General features: G+C 39.0%; 1 protein-coding gene across 1 annotated transcript; it reads right to left on the bottom strand.

The window, feature by feature from the left end:
- Nucleotides 1–699: 699 nt before the first annotated feature.
- dgcr6 (DiGeorge syndrome critical region gene 6) lies at nucleotides 700–2,712 on the bottom strand. The gene is made up of 5 exons (XM_060931741.1): nucleotides 2,172–2,712; nucleotides 1,840–2,000; nucleotides 1,616–1,716; nucleotides 1,286–1,426; nucleotides 700–1,182 (listed from the first exon to the last, which is right to left on the bottom strand). Exons 1-5 carry the CDS (start codon nucleotides 2,279–2,281, stop codon nucleotides 1,102–1,104), a joined length of 594 nt encoding a protein of 197 aa, XP_060787724.1. The 5' UTR covers nucleotides 2,282–2,712; the 3' UTR covers nucleotides 700–1,101.
- Between the last annotated feature and the right edge of the window lie 16,915 nt (nucleotides 2,713–19,627).

Raw genomic sequence — 19,627 nt, 5'->3', positions numbered from 1 at the left:
TAACCAGCTGTTCAGGCTCATTATAACAGCCATGTGTGTGAGATAGATAATATATATATCACACACATGGCTGTTATAATGAGCCTGAACAGCTGGTTAATTCAGTTATTTAATTAAATATGAGAAAACAGAATTGACTACCTCTTCAAGCTCATTATAGCAGCCATCATAATATAGTCATTTCACTTCCCAAGTGATGGGCACTAATTTGGAAATTGTACAGCATTAACAAACATTGATAGATATACTTTATTGAGCCGCAAGAGGAAATTTGGGAAAGATAAAATGAAACCCCACTGTGTCACACAAGCACAGAGTTGGTCCCATGATTTTGACATCGAAAAGTGAAATCTGAAACTGGACCACAGCACCATCCATTTCCTCCTGCAGTACTCACTGATTAAAATAAAACACACACTCATCCATACTTTACAGTATATATGCCTCGTGCCTATGCATTAATATAATGAGAAAAAAAGTTTTGATCTCACAAAACCACTTTTGTTATTTTAAGATGGCCTTTCTTTAGAGTCTGTACTTGTTCTGTTTGGCTACATTATCAGATTTGCACCAGTGATTATATAGGATGCAAATAAGACCTTACTGCCACTTCCCATGGCATTTATTAAAAAAAATAAATAAATAAAATTTAAGGGGGGGGGGGGGGGGGGGGGACTACACTTCACAGAGTTGCTCAGCTCCAAGGTATTTGAGCTTTATTTTCTCACGTGTCAGCATGCATTTTTGACGATGAAAAGTCTTGTCATACTGATATTTAATATGGCAGAACTAAAGAACATAATAGTCAAAAGCTTCTGGTGCATCATTGTCTACTCATTGTGCATCAGATACCACCTGGGTAAAATAAGTAGTACTCCCCAGTTATCATTTGTTTGGTGCTTGGATAAGACAATACATTATACACGTAAAGTGAATATATTTTTCAGGGCAGCTAATATTTCTTACCAAGCACTCTGCACTCCCATGACCAATACAACTTTCATGACCAAACTTAGGGATAATTCCTGCTGGTCCAGTCCACATGCTGACAAGAGGCAGCCTAATATGTAGACAACTTAAACAAAATAGGGTTTCGGTCACTCAAAGCAGAGTTCCAGACTGAGACTCTTTTTGTTGTAACTTCAGGATCAACTCAAGCAAGTTCATCTGCATTGTCACTTCCTGTCAAAGATGTAGATAAAAAGACAAAATGTTAAAAGAAATAAAATAAAACCATCAAGAGAAAGATGAAAGACTAGACAGTACACAAATGCATTATGTGCACCTGTGGGATGCTGGTGATGTAGAAACCAGGGACTCCAGCTTTCTCAAGTGTGTTCTGTTGGTCCAAGACCTTCTGATCCATTTCTGCCACAATCTTCTCATCCATCAATCGCTGCTCATCTTTCACACGCTGATCCAGACCCTGGAAAAATCAAGAGAGACAGAACAGAGCAGTGTGCACTTGTGCATACATGTTTTGTTTACAGTGAAAATAGCAGGGTAACCATTTAAAATAAGTTACATTTTTCAGATTATTTAGTAACTTAAATCCTGCTTTGTGTTTAAAAAATCCTCCTTGCAAAAAATAAATAAAAAGACAGACTGATCTTGCCTCTGTTTCAGCACGCTGACTTGCTTTTAGTACAGCAAGATTATGTGATTTGCAGGTCTGCAGAGCCACTTTCTGTTTCCGTATCAGCTCGTGCTTGAGAACTTGAGACACAGACAGCACATACTTAGGTCAAATGATGGAATTTTAATAAGGCAAACAAACAAACAAACAAACAAACAAACAAACAGTCATATATGGGTCACAAATTATACACACCAACACACCTCTATGTTCAGTATGTAATTTCTGCCTTTGGTTGTACAGATTTTTCTCGGTCAGGTGCTGGATGTCCAGTAAACCCTGGACAATCTCATACACAGTGCCATCTATGAGCGCTTGGGCCAAATCACTCAGTGTCGTATACGACAACCGCTGTTGAAACCAGCTTTTAAGAGAATGTAAAAGTTCACACAAGTTCAAAGTCATACAAACCTAATATAGGTCCCTTCAATATATTTCATGCTTTGCATTCGTATTCCTCTTAAAATCAACATAATCAGAAGCAACCGCTTTGTTAAGATCACGTTTGTATAACGCGAACCATCTAACTAGCTACCTTGGTAAATCTTTGACCAGTATTTGAAGCTCAGACAGGAGATAATAATGCCTTTCCTGCTGTTTCGTAGCATCGGTCGGCTCTTTATATAATCCCGAGTACTGCTCCATCTGTACTGACGTGTTTGAGTCTTAAAACTGTTCCGGCAGCCTTCGTTTAGCAGTAGGGCGGAATCATAATGCCTGTCGCATCATGATGACACGCCTTGGGTGTTTTTTTTTTAAATTTTTATTTATTTATTTATTTATAATAAGTTTTCGACTTCACGCAGACCTCTCTAAGTCGAACGACGCCTTTCCGCTACATATTCAGTGTTTCTTAACGTCAAGAGGATGCATCCTTTAAAGGATGCATTTCAAGAATGCTACGTCATCGAATCCCGCCGAAGGGCTGTTCCGATGTCTCGGGTTGCGTTCCAATCGGCCATCCTATGTCTTTTCCTATCCGCTGTTCCTTAAGATCAAGGGAAGACGTGAAGTAGAATTCATCTTTCAAAGACGTAGGAAAAGATAACTGCGGGACTAAGAGAATCCGACTTCAATGACACTTGGCTACGCAATTATGCGACGACGCATGTTTATGACGTAGGACTGCCGTGTGAAACTACAATGTTCCGAAAATGGACTACAAAAAGCGCATCTTCGCCCCTACGTTCCTACCGTGTTGTTTCTTGCAGACTATACAGGGTGAAAAATATTACTTCATTACCAAGGTTGGAACTGAAATTTTAAAAGGAATATAGGCTACCAGTCACAATACTCAAAAAAAAAAATAAAATAATGATAATAATAATAATAATTGAGAATGGTCGATGACGTTTGCCTTCCTGTTCAGTCATATTGATTGACATGAAATGAATCCCACTTTTTATATTTAATTATTTATATATGGAGAATACAGCCCTGTGATGACCTGGCGACTTGTCCAGGGTGTACCCCGCCTTTCGCCCGTAGTCAGATGGGATAGGCTCCAACTTGCCTGCGACCCTGTAGAACAGGATAAAGCGGCTAGAGATAATGAGATGAGATGAGTTTATTACACGGTGGTGCGAAGATATGAAGTTTATCTTCAAGTGGTGAATGGACATATTAAACGTGAGCGAAGCAAACGAGTAATACAGTGGATATAAAAAAGTGTACACACCCCATTATAATGATAGGGGTTTTTATGTAAAAAAAAAATGAGAACATGATAAATAATTTAAAAACTTTTCCCACCTTTAATGTGACCTATAAGCTGTACAATTCAACTGAAAAACAAACAAATCTGTAAGGGCGAAAAAACATAAAAATTAAAAACATACAATAAGCTGGTTGCATAAGTGTGCACACCCTTAAACTAATAGTTCGTTGAAGCACCTTTTGATTTAATTACAGCATTTAGTATTTTGGGGCAGGAGTCTATCAGCCTGCCACATTTAGTCTCTTCTTCTTTTGGCTGCTCCCAATTAGGGGTCGCCACAGCGGATCTTTTGTCTCCATTGCTCCCTGTCTTCCGCATCCTTCTCTACCACACCCACGGGCGCAGACAGAGGGGGGGGGGGATTCGTCCCACCCAGATTTAAATTCACCTCGTTCGGTCCCCCCCCCCCACTCATAGGGAGGAAAAAACGTCTATGCTGTATTTCTTTGCATAAGGCAAACCTCACGGAAAAATCAAAAGACTAATTACCATTCGGTTTATTGAGGTGCACAGCAGTACAGACATAGTTGCAACTGCGCAGACTGCACAGGTTGCGAGCTCGAGCTTGGTTGCTATGGTTACCCACAAGTTTGACAGGCATATCAGGGACAGCGCCTCCTAGTTCAGGACCCCAACACGGCATGATGAAGGGTGCCAAAAGGCAGAAAACGATTGCATCGGTTTTTTGTTTTGTTTTGTTTTTTTAAAAAAAACGACTGTAAGTAAACTGTGCCTTACTTTATCATATCACCTTGCAATTTTTTGATAGTCTGTTCAAAGTAATGTCGTAGTGAAAGTAAAATCGTACGGAGTAGAGATGCCTTTCTGGTAGCCTCCTTCTTTCAGTGGTAGCCTGTAGATACAGTGCTCAGAAGGCAGTTTTAATGTTTAATCTGGCGTTCCCTGCCATAATTTCAGCGAGCATATTGTTTCATAAGGAAACTTTGCGAAGAGTTGTTGACTGACTGCCGCTCACGCAACACACAGGCATAGTTAGAAAGTCAGGATGCACTGGTTTACACTTTACACACACACGTAGCCCAGCCTCTCGCTATGTTTAACAGTTGGAACTTAGCGGTTTTAAAACTAGTTTTGCAATTTCTGTGCGTGATGATAATGTGTAAACTTTGGATTTCCATAGGCTATGTTAAAATGTTATCATTGTCCTGGCCTGCAGGTAGTTCCTGGTGATGGCAGTGAGGTGAAATAACATGTATATACACTACCGTTCAAAAGTTTGGGGTCACCCAGACAATTTTGTGTTTTCCATGAAAAGTCACACTTTTATTTACCACCATAAGTTGTAAAATGAATAGAAAATATAGTCAAGACATTTTTCTGGCCATTTTGAGCATTTAATCGACCCCACAAATGTGATGCTCCAGAAACTCAATCTGCTCAAAGGAAGGTCAGTTTTATAGCTTCTCTAAAGAGCTAAACTGTTTTCAGCTGTGCTAACATGATTGTACAAGGGTTTTCTAATCATCCATTAGCCTTCTGAGGCAATGAGCAAACACATTGTACCATTAGAACACTGGAGTGATAGTTGCTGGAAATGGGCCTCTATACACCTATGGAGATATTGCACCAAAAAACAGACATTTGCAGCTAGAATAGTCATTTACCACATTAGCAATGTATAGAGTGTATTTCTGATTAGTTTAAAGTGATCTTCATTGAAAAGAACAGTGCTTTTCTTTCAAAAATAAGGACATTTCAAAGTGACCCCAAACTTTTGAACGGTAGTGTGTGTGTATGTATATATATATATATATATACAAAATGGAATCATTTGCTGACAGCTCAGTCCCCCCCAGTTCAAAAATCCTATCTGCGCCCCTGACCACACCTGCCACTTTCATGTCCTCTCTCACCACATCCATGTATCCATGTATCTCCTCTTTGGCCTTCCTCGTTTTTGTGTGCCTGGCAGCTCCATCCTCAACATGCTCCTTCTAACATGCTCTGCATCTCTTCTCAGGATGTGCCCATACCATCTCAGTCTCATCTCTCTTAACTTAATTCCCAAGCTCTCCACATGTGCTGTCCCTCTGAAGTGCTCATTCCTTATCCTGTCCAACCTCGTCACTCTCATCACAAACCTTAACATCCTCAACTTCATGCCTATCACTCTATCTGACACCCTCTTCACATCAATCACACTGTTGACCAACTCTCCCCTCAAAACAATACCAACACCATTTCTCTTTCCATGGACTCCATAATAAAACAACTTGCATCCACCTCCACTGTTCTTGGCCTTGCTTCCTTTCCACCTCATCTCCTGCACACACAAAATGTCCAACTTCCTTCTTTCCATCATACCTGCTAACTCTCTCTCTCTGCCAGTCAATGTTCCCGCATTCAGTGTTCCTACACTCAATTCTAAGCTCCTTCTCTTCCATCTTTGACGCTCTCTCCTAACACGCCTCCCCCTCTCTTTCTCTTTCTCCTTCTCCATTTTGACGCAACAGTAGCATACTTTCCACCGGCACCCTGTTGACCACCAGTACCGGAGGCGGTCGTTGTTAACCCGGGCCCTGACTGATCCGGTATGGTATTTCTCTTTTCAATCCGCATGTTAGATTTGGCACAGTTTTACGCCGAATGCCCTTCCTGAAGCAACCCTCTCCAATTTATTCGGGCTTGGGACTGGCACCAAGAGTATGCTTATGCACCCCCATTGGCTGGATTCAGCCTGCCACATCTAGACTTGGCAATATTTGCCCACTCTTCCTTGTAAAAGTGCTCCAAATCTGTCAGGTTGCGATGGCATCTCTTGTGCACAGCCCTCTTCAGGTCACCCCACAGATTTTCAATTGGATTTAGGTCTGGGCTCTGGCTGGGGCATTCCAAAACTTTAATTTTCTTCTGGTGAAGCCATTCTTTTGTTGATTTCAGTGTATGCTTGGGGTCACTGTAATGCTGAAAGATTAAATTCCTCTTGATCTTCAGCCTTCTAGCAGACACCTGAAGGTTTTAGGCCAAAATTGATTGGTATTTAGAACTGTTCATAATTCCCTCCACCTTGACTAAAGCCCCTGTTCCAGCTGAAGAAAAACAGCCCCAAAACATGATGCTGCCACCACCATGCTTCACCATGGGTATGGTGTTCTTTTGGTGATGCGCAGTGTTGTTTTTGCACCAAACATACCTTTTGGAATTATGGCCAAAAAGTTCAACCTTGGTTTCATCAGACCATAACACATTTTCCCACATGCTTTTGGGAGAGCTGATTTTTTTGTTTGTTTGTTTGTTTGTTTGTTTGTTTGGGGTTTTTTTTTGCAAAATTTAGCTGGGCCTGGATGTTTTTCTTTGTAAGAAAAGGCTTCCGTCTTGCAACCCTACCTCATAGTCCAGACATATATGGAGAATACAGGAGATTGTTGTCACATGTAGTACACAACCAGTACTTGCCAAAAATTCCTGCAGCTCCTTCAGTGTTGCTGTAGGCCTCTTGGCAGCCTCCCTGACCAGTTTTCATCTTGTCTTTTCATCAATTTTGGAGGGATGTCCAGTTCTTGGTAATGTCACTGTTGTCCCATATTTTCTCCACTTCTTGATGACTGTATTCACTGTGCTCCATGGTCTATCTAATGCTGTGGAATTTTTTTTGTACCTTTCTCCTGACTGATGCCTTTCAACAATGAGATCCCTTTGATGCTTTGTAAGCTCTCTGTGAACCATGGCTTTTGCTGGAGGATGCAACTGAGTAAATGTCAGGAAAATCCTACTTGGACAGCTGAACTTTATTTGGGGTTAATCAGAGTCATTTTAATTAATGGCAGGTGTGTACCCAAAAAGACTGAATGTTGTAATTCAAATCAAAAGGTGTGTCAACAAAGTATTAGTTTAAGGGTGTGCACACTTGTGCAACCAGCTTATTGTACATTTTTAATTTTTTTTTATGTTTTTCCCCGAATAGATTTGTTTGTTTTTTAATTGAATTGTACAGGTTATAGGTCGCATTAAAGGTGGGAAAAGTTTTTAAATTATTTATCGTGGTCTCATTTTTTTTACATCAGAAAAACCTATAATTTTAACGGGGTGTGTACACTTTTAATATCCACTGTATATTTTTCAACACAAAAAGATAAACTTCATATCTTTGTGCCACCATGCGATGTTCTTTTGTTCTTTACATGATATGGACACATCCATAAAAAAAGTAAGTTAATCAAAATAATTTTAATTTTGAACCAGTTCGTCATTTTGACAACACGCATCGAGTCAAGTTTATTTGTATCGCACTTTGAACAACATACATTGTCACAAAGCAACTTCACAGAAAATTAAAGACTTTAAACATACGAGCTAATTTTATCCCTAAAAATGTATCCCTGATGAGCAAGCCTGTGGCAACAGTGGCAAGGAAAAACTCCCTCAGATGACACGAGGAAGGAACAGTGAGAGGAACCAGATTCAAAAGGGAACCCATCCTCATCTGGGTGATAACTGATAGCATGATTATAAAATAACTTGGTTCTACAACTGTGTCCTATATGGTCACAAAGTATAACTGTGCAACCAGGAAATTCATTATAGTTTTAGCATGAAGTCTATTTTATTGAAGTTATCAACTGTTCATTGATGGAGAGTTGAGTGCAAGACTGTTCATGACAACTGCAGTCCTAAAGTTATCATGGTAATTGTAGTCCTCAGCCATCATAGCAAAACTGTAAGTGTCCAGAACTATCTTCCAAGTGTGACTTTTGATTATCCATATGAGGTCATACTCCACAGGAGCAATGTGACAAGACTCCAGCCAGACATAGGGCATCAGGATGGATCAAGCAGGTCCGAAGAGCGGAAGAGGTCAGCATTACTAGTGTCTCAGGATTGACATGTAACTCAACAGAGAGAGGGAAGGGGGAAGAGAGAGAGAGAGAGAGAGAGAGAGAGAGAGAGAAAACACAGGTTGTTAGGTATGCCCAATGTCACCTAATGACAAAGAACAGTAGACATTTTGCACTGAGTGCAAGCAGGGACTCTGGCAAAACTAACTATGACAGCATAACTAAAAGGGAGAGCCAGAAGGTAACACAGATATCCCTGGGACATAAAGCAGCCAGCCACTCCACTGTCAACAAACTCAAGTAAACATGTGAGAGTGGGGGGCGACAGCATCCATACATCTCAATTTACCAAAACACTCTATGCCTGAGGACCCTCCAGGTCTACTTGCTTACTTAATAAAAAACTATTAACAAAAGGCTTGACTAAAAAGATATGTTTTCAGCTGAGACTTAAACACTGAGACTGTGTCTGAGTCCTGAACACTACTTGGAAGGCTAACTGTGGGGCTTTGTAAGAAAAGGTTCTGCCCCTGACATAGCCTTCACTATATGAGGTACCAACAGATAGCTTGCACCTTTTGATCTAAGTAGGCGTGATGAGTCATAAAGGACCAGAAGTTCGCTACTGGTACTGGTACAGGTACTGTGGCACAAGACTATTCAGTACTTTAAAGGTCAATAATTGTATTTTATAATCAATGTGAAATTTGATTGGGAGCCAATGCAATGTGGATAAGATGGGGTGATGTGGTCATATCTTCTAGTTCAAATAAGGACTCACTGCTGCATTTTGAACTAACTGGAGCTGAACTAAAAACAGCTCCCCACCCGCACTGTAAACAGTGTTGGCAGAGTAAGGCAAGGCAAGGCAAGGCAAGTTTATTTATATAGCACATTTCATACACAATGGCAGTTCAATGTGCTTTACAGAAGTAAAAACAAAAACAGTAAACAATAGAGAAATAAAATTACATAAAATAATTTTATCTTTATTCTAAAATAATTAATTAAAAGAATTAAAAGAATTAAAAGAAAATAATAAGAATTAAACAATAGTAGAAATAAAATATTAAAATGCCAAAAAGAAAAAGGAGAAAGAGAAAGAGAGAAAAAAAAAACCGAGCAGAATAAAATAGAATAAAGTTAAAATAAATTTAAAACATGCAGAGAAAAAGATTATAAAAAATGTAAAATATTAATTATTTAACAGAAAGCATCTGAAAACAGCTTGGTCTTTAACCTAGATTTGAAGCTGCCAACAGCAGGAGCATTTTTAATGTCCTCTGGCAGTTGGTTCCATAGCTGCACTGCATAGTAGCTAAAAGCTGCTTCACCACACTTTGTTTTAACAACTGGTTTTAATAGTAAATTTTTCTGTTGCGATCTGGTAGATCTGATTGGGTTAGGCCGCTGCAACATATCAGAGAGGTAATTGGGCCCTGTACCATTTAGAGATTTGTACACCAGCAGCAATGCTTTAAAGTCAATTCTGTAGCTTACTGGAAGCCAGTGAAGGGACCTTAGAATTGGAGTAATGTGCTCTGTTCTTTTTGTTCGTGTGAGAACCCTCGCCGCTGCATTTTGAACCAGCTGAAGTCGTTTAATGGTCTTTTTTGGCAGGCCTGTGAAAAGGCCATTGCAGTAATCAACCCTACTAGAGATGAAGGCATGTATTAGTTTTTCCAGATCATGTTTTGACATAAGTCCTCTTAGTTTGGAAATGTTTTTTAGGTGATAAAATGCCGTTTTAGTGATTGCTTTCATGTGACTGTCAAAGTTTAGCTCGCTGTCAATGAAAACACCAAGATTTTTAACCATTTCTTTAGTTTTAATCCCTTTTGTGTCAAGAATAGTGGTAATCCTGAGTCTTTCATCTTTTTTTCCAAATAGAATTATTTCTGTTTTATCTGTGTTCAGCTGAAGAAAATTTTGTGACATCCAGCTATTGATTTGATCGATACACTGGTAGAGACATTCAAGGGGGGCATAATCATTTGGTGATAGAGCAAAATAAATTTGGGTATCATCTGCATAGCAGTGATACAGAATTGAATTTTTATTGATAATTTGCCCAAGTGGGAGCATATAAAGGTTGAAAAGTAATGGTCCAAGAATCGACCCCTGGGGGACACCACAGGTCAAGGGCATTGACGTTGAGGAACAATTTCCCAGGGTAACAAAGAAGCTTCTATCTTTTAAGTATGATTTTAACCAATTGATAACTTTACCAGTCAATCCAACCCAGTGTTCAAGTCGATATAGCAGTATGTTGTGATCAACAGTATCAAAAGCTGCACTGAGGTCCAGTAATACCAGGACCGATGTTTTGCCTGCATCAGTATTAAGACGTATGTCATTTATAACTTTAATCAGCGCTGTTTCAGTGCTATGATTGGCACGAAATCCTGACTGAAAATTATCAAAACGGCTGTTTGATATCAAGAAGGCAGTTAATTGATTGAAGACAATTTTTTCCAGGATTTTCCCGATAAATGGTAGATTTGATATTGGCCTGTAATTATTTAACACTGAAGGATCCAGATTATTTTTTTTAAGAAGGGGCTTTACAACAGCTTTTTTTAGGGACACAGGAACAACACCAGTCTCCAAGGATGTATTTATGATTTGAAGCACATCTGTAATTATAAGATGAAGAACAGACTTAAAAAAGTTGGTGGGCAGAATGTCCAGTTCAGATGTTGAGGAACTGAGATTTTGTACAGTTTTTTCAAGAGTCTCATAATCAACTAAACAAAATTCTGACATTGTGTTAAAGTTATCTATCTGTGTCATTGGTGATTGCAGTTTTTCAATTTTTTGCAACTGAGATATATTATGAGAAATATTCTGCCGTATTTTATCAATTTTACCTTTGAAGAAGGATGCAAACTCATTGCATTTATTAACTGAGAGAAGTTCAGGTGCTAATTGTGGTGGGGGATTAGTTAGCTTCTCTACTGTTGAAAATAGCACACGGGCATTGTTCATATTCCTGCTGATGATATTGGAGAAGAAAGACTGTCTTGCTTTACGAATTTCATAATTATAATTACAAAGCATCTCTTTATGGATTTGATAATGGATGTGAAGTTTAGATTTGCGCCATTTTCTTTCAGTCTTTCTACATTCTCTCTTTAGCAGTTTAACAGCCGGGTACTGCTTCCATGGTGCTTTCTGCTTATCATTGATTCTTTTGATTTTGAATGGAGCAATATCATCCATAATTTGGGTCATATTTAAATTAAAAAATTCCAGTAAATCATCTACAGAGTCTGACATTTTGGTTGAGTTCTGAGAGAGAGCTTGCTTAAAAAGAGCACATGTGTTGTCGTTTATGACTCTCCTGCCTATAGTCGTTGAGCTATTCTGAATGTGAGGAGACATAGAAACTTCAAAGAAAACACAGAAATGGTCAGATAAGGCCAGGTCAACAACAGTATAAGAAACAGTAAGACCCTTTGTGATGACGAGGTCAAGAGTATGACCACGAGAGTGGGTCGGTCCCTGTACATGTTGTACCAGGTTAAAGTTATCAATAATTGCAAATAGTTCTTTGGCATAAATGTTATCAGTATTATCTACATGTAAGTTAAAATCCCCAGATATAATAAGACAATCAAACTCTAAGCAAATGACTGATAACAATTCACCAAACTCTTCAAGAAAGACTTTGGCTGAATGTCTCGGAGGCCTGTAAATAGTTAATAATAATATGTTAGGAGAGCATGTAACAAGTGCACATAAGTGTTCAAAGGACATAAAATCACCAAGTGAGGATTGTTTACATTGAAAAGAGACTTTGAAAATATTTGCGATCCCTCCACCTTTCCCTTGTCGGGTAACATTCAAAAAATTTAAATTTGGGGGAGCTGCTTCGATAAGGGTGGTAGCACTATTTGCTTGATCCAGCCAGGTTTCAGTTAGAAGCAAAAAATCAAGATTGTGTTTACAAATAAGATCATTAATTAAAAATGACTTGTTTAAAAGTGATCTAATATTCAGAAGGGCTAGTTTTACAGTAATATTTGGTTGTGCACTCTGATGCTGTTTTAAAACAGGAAGGAGATTAAATTGGTTCACCCCCAGGGTTAAATGTGCTCTATGTTTTCTGTTTCTTATCAACACAGGAATAGTGTCAACATCGGATCCCTGCTTTTTTCTACATCCATTTGCAGGGACCCAGAGTACATCAAACAAGACTTTCTAAATGTTCCATTTGGTTTGAGGGTGAAAGGACTGGAGATGACATGTATCTTTTGGATGGTGAAAAAGATTTGTAGCCAGCTGAAAGTCCTGGACAAACACAATTTTGATGAACTGGGTACACTGCTTGTCGCGACAAATTTGGACTAGAAAAAGAGAGCGTAGCCATAGGAAGCAGTTTTTTCATGCTATTTGGGAAATCCATCCGAGGAGAAGTGGAGTCATCTGTCTTTGAATGTTGGGAGGCCTGCAAGTCAGATGTTTGTGTGTCCTTGATGACGACTTGCAAAGATGATTGTTTAGGCTTTGTAACTATGTCAGTCTGCGACATCTTATCAACTGTTTTCCTCGGTGCTGGCTGAGAAAAGATTGCAAGTTTGTAGTGGTCTGCTAAGACTTTGGCTCCAATCCAGCTGAGTTCAGTGCTATTTGGCTTGTAGAATTCTTTGCGATTCCAAAAAAGATTAAAATTGTCTATGAAATTCATACCAAATGAAGAACAAGTTTTTCCAAGCCAGGTGTTAAGACTGAAGAGTCGAGAAAAAGCAAAACTTCCTCTCGCTGGGAGTGGGCCACTGATAAAAGATTGAATTCCAGTCTTGTAGAGCTCAGAAAAAAGTTTTCTGAAATCATCTTGGACAAACAGCTGTTCTCTGAAAACATCGTTTGCTCCCACATGTACAACGATACGCTTAATCGTTTTATGCTCGGACATGAGTTTCAAAATGCTGTCTTTGGTGTCAGAGATGGATGCATTTGGAAGACAACAAATAATCATCTCATAACCTTTTAATTGTCTTACAGTGGAATCACCAAGAACAAGGGTTGTGGGATCAGGTGGTGTTACGAGCTGCTTTTTGCCTCTTCTCACAGCTCTTCGATCTTGGTGCGATCTCTTTTTACTATGTGTTTGTCCACTTGACAAATCCTCTTCCACATCCCTGAGGCATTCAAATTTGTTCTGAAGCTTTATGGGCTGTGGATTTTCCATAGGATTGTAGATCCTATTGTAATTTGTAGAACGAGCTGGTGTTGAAGTAATTACTCTTCTGTTTTTGTTTTTAGGCTTAGCACCCATCATTTGCCAGTTTTCAGTACTCACATTTTGTACAGGTTGAGTTATGAATTCTTCCACTTGGTCTGTAATGTCCTCAGTCTGTCGGAGCGCAATCTCTGCATTCTCAGCCACTGTTTCTGTACTCCTTTCCTGAGATATCGCTTTTAATTCGTCCGTTTTTGGCAAAGCATTAATCTTTGATTCCAGAATAGAAATCCTCTGTTCTAATTCCATGCATTTTCTGCAGGATTTTTTGCTTCCTGGCATTTAAAAAAAAAAAAAAAGAAAAAAAAAAAAAGTGGAAATTAAAATTCAATTTAAAAGCTTATAAAGATGAAGAAAAGAGAAGAGAAAAAAAAAAGTGGAAATTCAATGAGAAAGTAAAGTATAGAAATAAAGATTAAGAAAGCAGGAGCAAAGCAAAGAAGCGTCCTACTCGCTTGAGTAGGAGGAGTACTGCTTCCCCCTCCTGAGGCGCTGGATGGTTTGCCAGAATTTCTTCGAGGCTGACCGATAGTCCTTCTCCATGGCCTCCCGGAACTCCTCCCAGTTCCGAGTTTTTGCCTCCGCAACTGCCCAAGCTGCGGCACGCCTGGCCTGCCGATACCCGTCAGTTGCCTCAGGAGTCCCGGAGATCAACATGGCCCAATAGGACTCCTTCTTCAGCTTGACGGCATCCCTTACTTCCGATGTCCACCACCGGGTTCGGGGATTGCCGCCACGACAGGCACCGGAGACCTTGCGGCCACAGCTCTGAACAGCTGCGTCTACAATGGAGGTAGAGAACATGGTCCACTCAGACTCAATGTCCTCCGCCTCCCTCGGAAGCTGGGAGAAGCTCTCCCGGAGGTGGGAGTTAAAGACCTCCCCGACAGAGTGCTAGGCCAGACGTTCCCAGCAGACCCTCACCATACATTTGAGCCTGCCAGGTCTGTCCAGCTTCCTCCTCCGCCAGCGGATCCAACTCACCACCAGGTGGTGATCAGTTGACAGCTCAGCCCCTCTCTTCACCCGAGTGTCCAAGACATAGGGCCGGAGATCAGATGAAACGACAACAAAGTCTATCATCGACCTCCGACCTAAGGTGTCCTGGTGCCGCGTGCACTTATGGACACCCCTATGCTCAAACATGGTGTTCGTTATGGACAAACCGTGACTAGCACAGAAGTCCAATAACAAAACACCACTCGGGTTCAGATCGGGGAGGCCGTTCCTCCCAACCACACCCCTCCAGGTGTCACTGTCATCGCCCACGTGAGCATTGAAGTCCCCCAATAGAACAATGGAGTCCCCAGTCTGAGCACCTCTCAGTACCTCTCCCAGGGACTCCAAGAAGGCCGGATACTCTATACTGCTATTCGGCCCGTAGGCACAAACAACAGCAAGAGCCCTCTCCCCAATCCGAAGGCGCAGAGAGGCGACCCTCTCGTTCACTGGGGTAAACTCCAACACATGGCGGCTGAGCTGGGGAGCTATAAGCAAGCTCACACCAGCCCGCCGCTGCTCACCATGGGCAACTCCAGAGAAGTGGAGAGTCCAGCCCCTCTCGAGGAGCTGGGTTCCAGAGCCCAAGCTGTGCGTGGAGGTGAGCCCGACTATCTCTAGCCGGTACCTCTCAACCTCCTGCACAAGCTCAGGCTCTTTCCCCCCCAGCGAAGTGACATTGCATGTCCCAACAGCTAGCCGCTGTGTTCGGGGATCAGGTCGTCGAGGCCCCTGCCTTCAACTGCTGCCCAATCCACACTGCACCGGCCCCCTACGGCTACCTCTGTGGGTGGTGAACCCACAGGAGGTCGGGCCCACGTCACCACTTCGGGCTGAGCCTGGCCGGGCCCCGTGGGCTAAGGCCCGGCCACCAAGTGCAAGCATACGAGCCCCAACCCTGGTGTTCCATAGCTTTGCTCCACAAATAGAGATACTGAGCATTTTTTAATGTTGTCCTAGCACTGCGAATTTTAAATTTCAATTTCCCCCTAAAATTATAGCCCCCCTCTCTATCTGAGAACATTGTTTGGATATTCCTTGGTACTTTATAATTCCTTACTTTGTACATTATTAAGGCAGTTTTATATTCTATAATATCCCTGAATTTTAAACATTTTGAATTTAAGAATCGTGAATTAGTATGGTCTCGGTAACCAGCACTATGAATTATTCTTATAGCTCTTTTCTGAAGTATAGTTATTGCATGAGGTGAACATTTATACGTATTTCCCCACACCATTGAGCAGTAATTTAAGTACGGTAAAACCAGGGAACAGTAAAGAATGCAGAATGAATTATAGTCCAGGACGTGCTTAACTATACTCAACACAGATATACTTCTTGATAGTTTAATTAGCATGCATTTTATATGTGATTTCCAAGTAATTCTATCATCTATTATTACCCCAAGAAATTTATTATTAGAAACTCTTTCAATGTCAACACCATCTACCTGTACATTTATTGCCTTATTTATTTTATAATTAAATAACATGATTTTTGTTTTAGACAGATTTAATGATAATTTATTTCGATCAAACCAACTTTTTAACCAGCACAATTCTGATGAGATAGTTTTCTAACTCATGTAAATTTGTTCCAGAACAAAACATATTCATGTCATCTGCAAATAATACCATCTTAAATATCTTTGATACATTGCACATATCATTTATATAAAGAATGAGCAGTTTAGGACCCAATACTGACCCCTGGGGGACACCACAATCAATATTCAAACGAGTTGAGACAGAGTCACCCAACTTCACAAATTGTGTCCTGTTGCTCAAATAACTTCTTATTCAATTTAATGCAACTGCACTTATCCCATATTGTTCCATCTTGTTAATTAATATATCATGATTAATAGTATCAAAAGCTTTTTGAAGATCAATAAATATCTCAGCGACATATTTTTTATCATCTATAGAGTTACTGATTTCTTCAGTTGATTCCATTAGTGCCAGCTCTGTTGATCTGTTTGCTCTAAATCCATATTGACTATCACTGAGTAGTTTGTATTTTTCAATGAATTTATCTAATCTGTTATTGAATAGTTTTTCAAGAATTTTGGAGAATTGAGGAAGTAAAACAGGTCTGTAATTTGTGAAGTTGTGTTTGTCCCCAGATTTATACAGTGGAATTACTTTTGCTATTTTCATATTGCTTGGAAATGTACCGGTTTCAAATGACAAGTTACATATGTATGTTAATGGTTTAGAAATCCCCCCCCCCCCAATAATAGTTTTCACTAGTTTCATATCAATATCATTACAATCTGTGGGCATTTTATTACTACATTTATTAACTATATCAATAATTTCCCTCTCATCTACTGGTGTAAGAAACATAGAACAAGAATTCCTCTTTATAATATTATCAATACAATCATCATTTGTTACCAGATCAGAGATATTTTGAGCTAATCTTGGTCCAACATTAACAAAAAAAATTATTAAAACTATTAGCAACTACATCCATGTTATAATTTTTGATGCCTTTGTTATTAAAGTATTTAGGGTAATGTATTTGTCCAGAGCCATCTTTAATAATACTATTTAATATATTCCATATTTCTTTAATATTATTTTTGCTATTATATATTAATTTACCATAATAATCCTTCCTACATCTCCTTATGATACTCATTAACTTGTTTTAATATTTTTTATATTTATTTTCTGCCTCTTTGGTTCTTAATTTAATACATTCTCTATATAGAGTATTTTTCTTCTTACAGACATTTTGTAATCCCTTAGTAATCCAAGGTTGGTCATTATAGTTTTGTTTTGTACTATATTGCTTCAGTGGGCAATTTTTATCATATAATAATTTGAATATACTTAAAAAGTTATCATATGCTCTATCAATGCTATTCTCTATATAAACTGATTCCCAGTCTTGCAGTAATAAATCATTATTTAATGCAAACATGGCTTCCTCAGTCCTAACTCTTCTATACTTAAGTTTATGGTCTGTCACATTTCTCTTACAATTACAGTCATAAATTGTAAAAACTGGTAGATGATCACTGATATCACTGATTAATATTCCACTTATAATGTTATTATCTATATCATTGGTAAATATATTATCTATTAAGGTAGCACTATGGTCAGTAATTCTGGTGGGTTTGGTCATTTTTGGGTGAAGACTCATACTGTACATGGTATTAATAAATTCCTCAGTCATATTGTGCTTGTTAGAGTTCAACAGATCAATATTAATATCCCCACAAATGAAGATAACTTTTTTATTATCTACTGTAAATGTCTTTTCTACCCAGTCTTTAAACACCTCTATGCTAGTTTCTGGCGCACTATATATACAGCTAATTAATACATTTCTACTTTTTTCAATATTAATTTCGATTGTTAAACATTCTAATAAGTTATCAATCATCGTTGTCATGCCATCTATTAACTTATAATTCAAATTACAGTCCACATACACCACCACTCCTCCTCCACCTTTATTTTTCCTGTTTATATAATTAAATTCATATCCAGCCAGTTCGAAATCCACTCCTTTCTCCATGTCAATCCAGGTCTCCGATATGGCAGTTATGTTGAATGGATGAGTAAACTGACTTAAGTATTTCTTGATGTGTTTGAAGTTAGCGTACATGCTTCTGCTGTTGAAGTGTATTATTTGTTAGGACTGGGGACTGTCTTGGCCTCTAGAGGCCGCTGTTATGTTTTTTTTCTTGTCATGTTTGTTTTGGGCCTCTAGAGGTCGCCACTGCTTCTGTGTTTTGTGTTTGTTTTGATTGCCTATTTAGTCCTCATTATTGTCACCTGGGCCCTGTACTACGAACGGAGGTTAACCTACCCAGAAGCAACCCAGGGTTCCCCCGCTAAACCGGGGTTGACAAAACCTGGTTATCTTGTTTGGGGTTAAACAGTACTACGATGCCAGTTATGAAGTTGATTTGTTGAACCTGTGTTAACCTAATCAGGGTTAATGCGCGTTCACGTTAAAGGGGAGGTTATCAGCGCAAATCACCACTGTTCACAATGGCACGGTCGCCGTACTTCACGGAGGAAGAATGCGCTGTCATAATGCAAAGCTACGAGGAGTTCAAAACAACATTAAGAGCAAAATCTAACACAGCGGCTGCCAATAAGGAGCGGCAAGCATGTTGGCAACGAATTGCCGATCGGGTAAATGCGCAAGTACATTCTCCCTTCTACATGTTCCAGAACAGAAGTATAGGATGAGAGAAAGCTTCATGATCAATCACAAGTCACAGAAAATGGTCCTTCGACGTGGCCCCAGTCATATGTAGCTTGTTTAATGTCCAAAAAATCCTGAATAAAATTTGGTATGGTAAATTCATGGAGTAGCCTACTTAAGCTGATGTGCACAGAGTCACATGAATTAGGATGACTGACTGTTCAGTCCCTTTGACTAAGTTGGTGTATGTCCTGTGAACATTTCAGAGGCAACAGCAGTGCCAAATGCACCTGGCAACAGGTGAAAATGAAATATAAAAACATCATTCATAATGGTGTGTGTGTGTGTGCGCGCGTGCAAGCAAGCATTCATTTGCCTTTTATTTATTCAAGTTTTATCTGTTTGCCTAATAGTTCAAATTGTTTTGTATATAGTTTATAATGTTGTTGTGTGATATTAATGATAATATTGTGGGAAAACTACTTTGCACGGACGTTCATTTAATTTATTCTATCGTCATTTTGTTTGTTCTATTTTTGTGTATTTTATTTATTTATCTGTTTGTCTAGTTGTATCTATTTTTCTAATAATAATATATTTTTTGCATTAATAGTTTGTTTTTTCCTATTAAAATAATCTTGTGTTCTTGTTATAACTTTATCTATTTATCTGACTGTTTAGTTGTATCTATTTTTATTACAATTTCAATATTTTTAATATAGAAAGTTTGTTTTTTTCTATTAAAATGTTCTTGTGTGATAACTAGTTCTTGTGTTATATTTTTGTATCTATTTTGTATCTCAGACTTAAATGTTTTTGTAAAACAAGTGTTTTTCTATAAAATATTCTTGCGTTCTTGATAACTATGTTCTTGAGTGGGTTCTTTTTTTTTTTTTTTACAGAAAAGCCGTTCTGCATGGACATTCATTGAAGCCCTCATTGTTTTTTAATGGTTATTTATGAGCGTTTAGGGGTTACAATAATGTAAGTCTAGGTTGCTTTATATAAAAGGTATGTCCAGAAATATTGATGTCACTGTCTAAGCAGAGGGATCTGGC

Source organism: Neoarius graeffei, chromosome 10 (genome assembly GCF_027579695.1).
Source record: "Neoarius graeffei isolate fNeoGra1 chromosome 10, fNeoGra1.pri, whole genome shotgun sequence".
NCBI lineage: Eukaryota > Metazoa > Chordata > Actinopteri > Siluriformes > Ariidae > Neoarius > Neoarius graeffei.
Note: the sequence above shows the minus strand (reverse complement) of the source record. Positions and strands in the feature narration are given on the sequence as shown.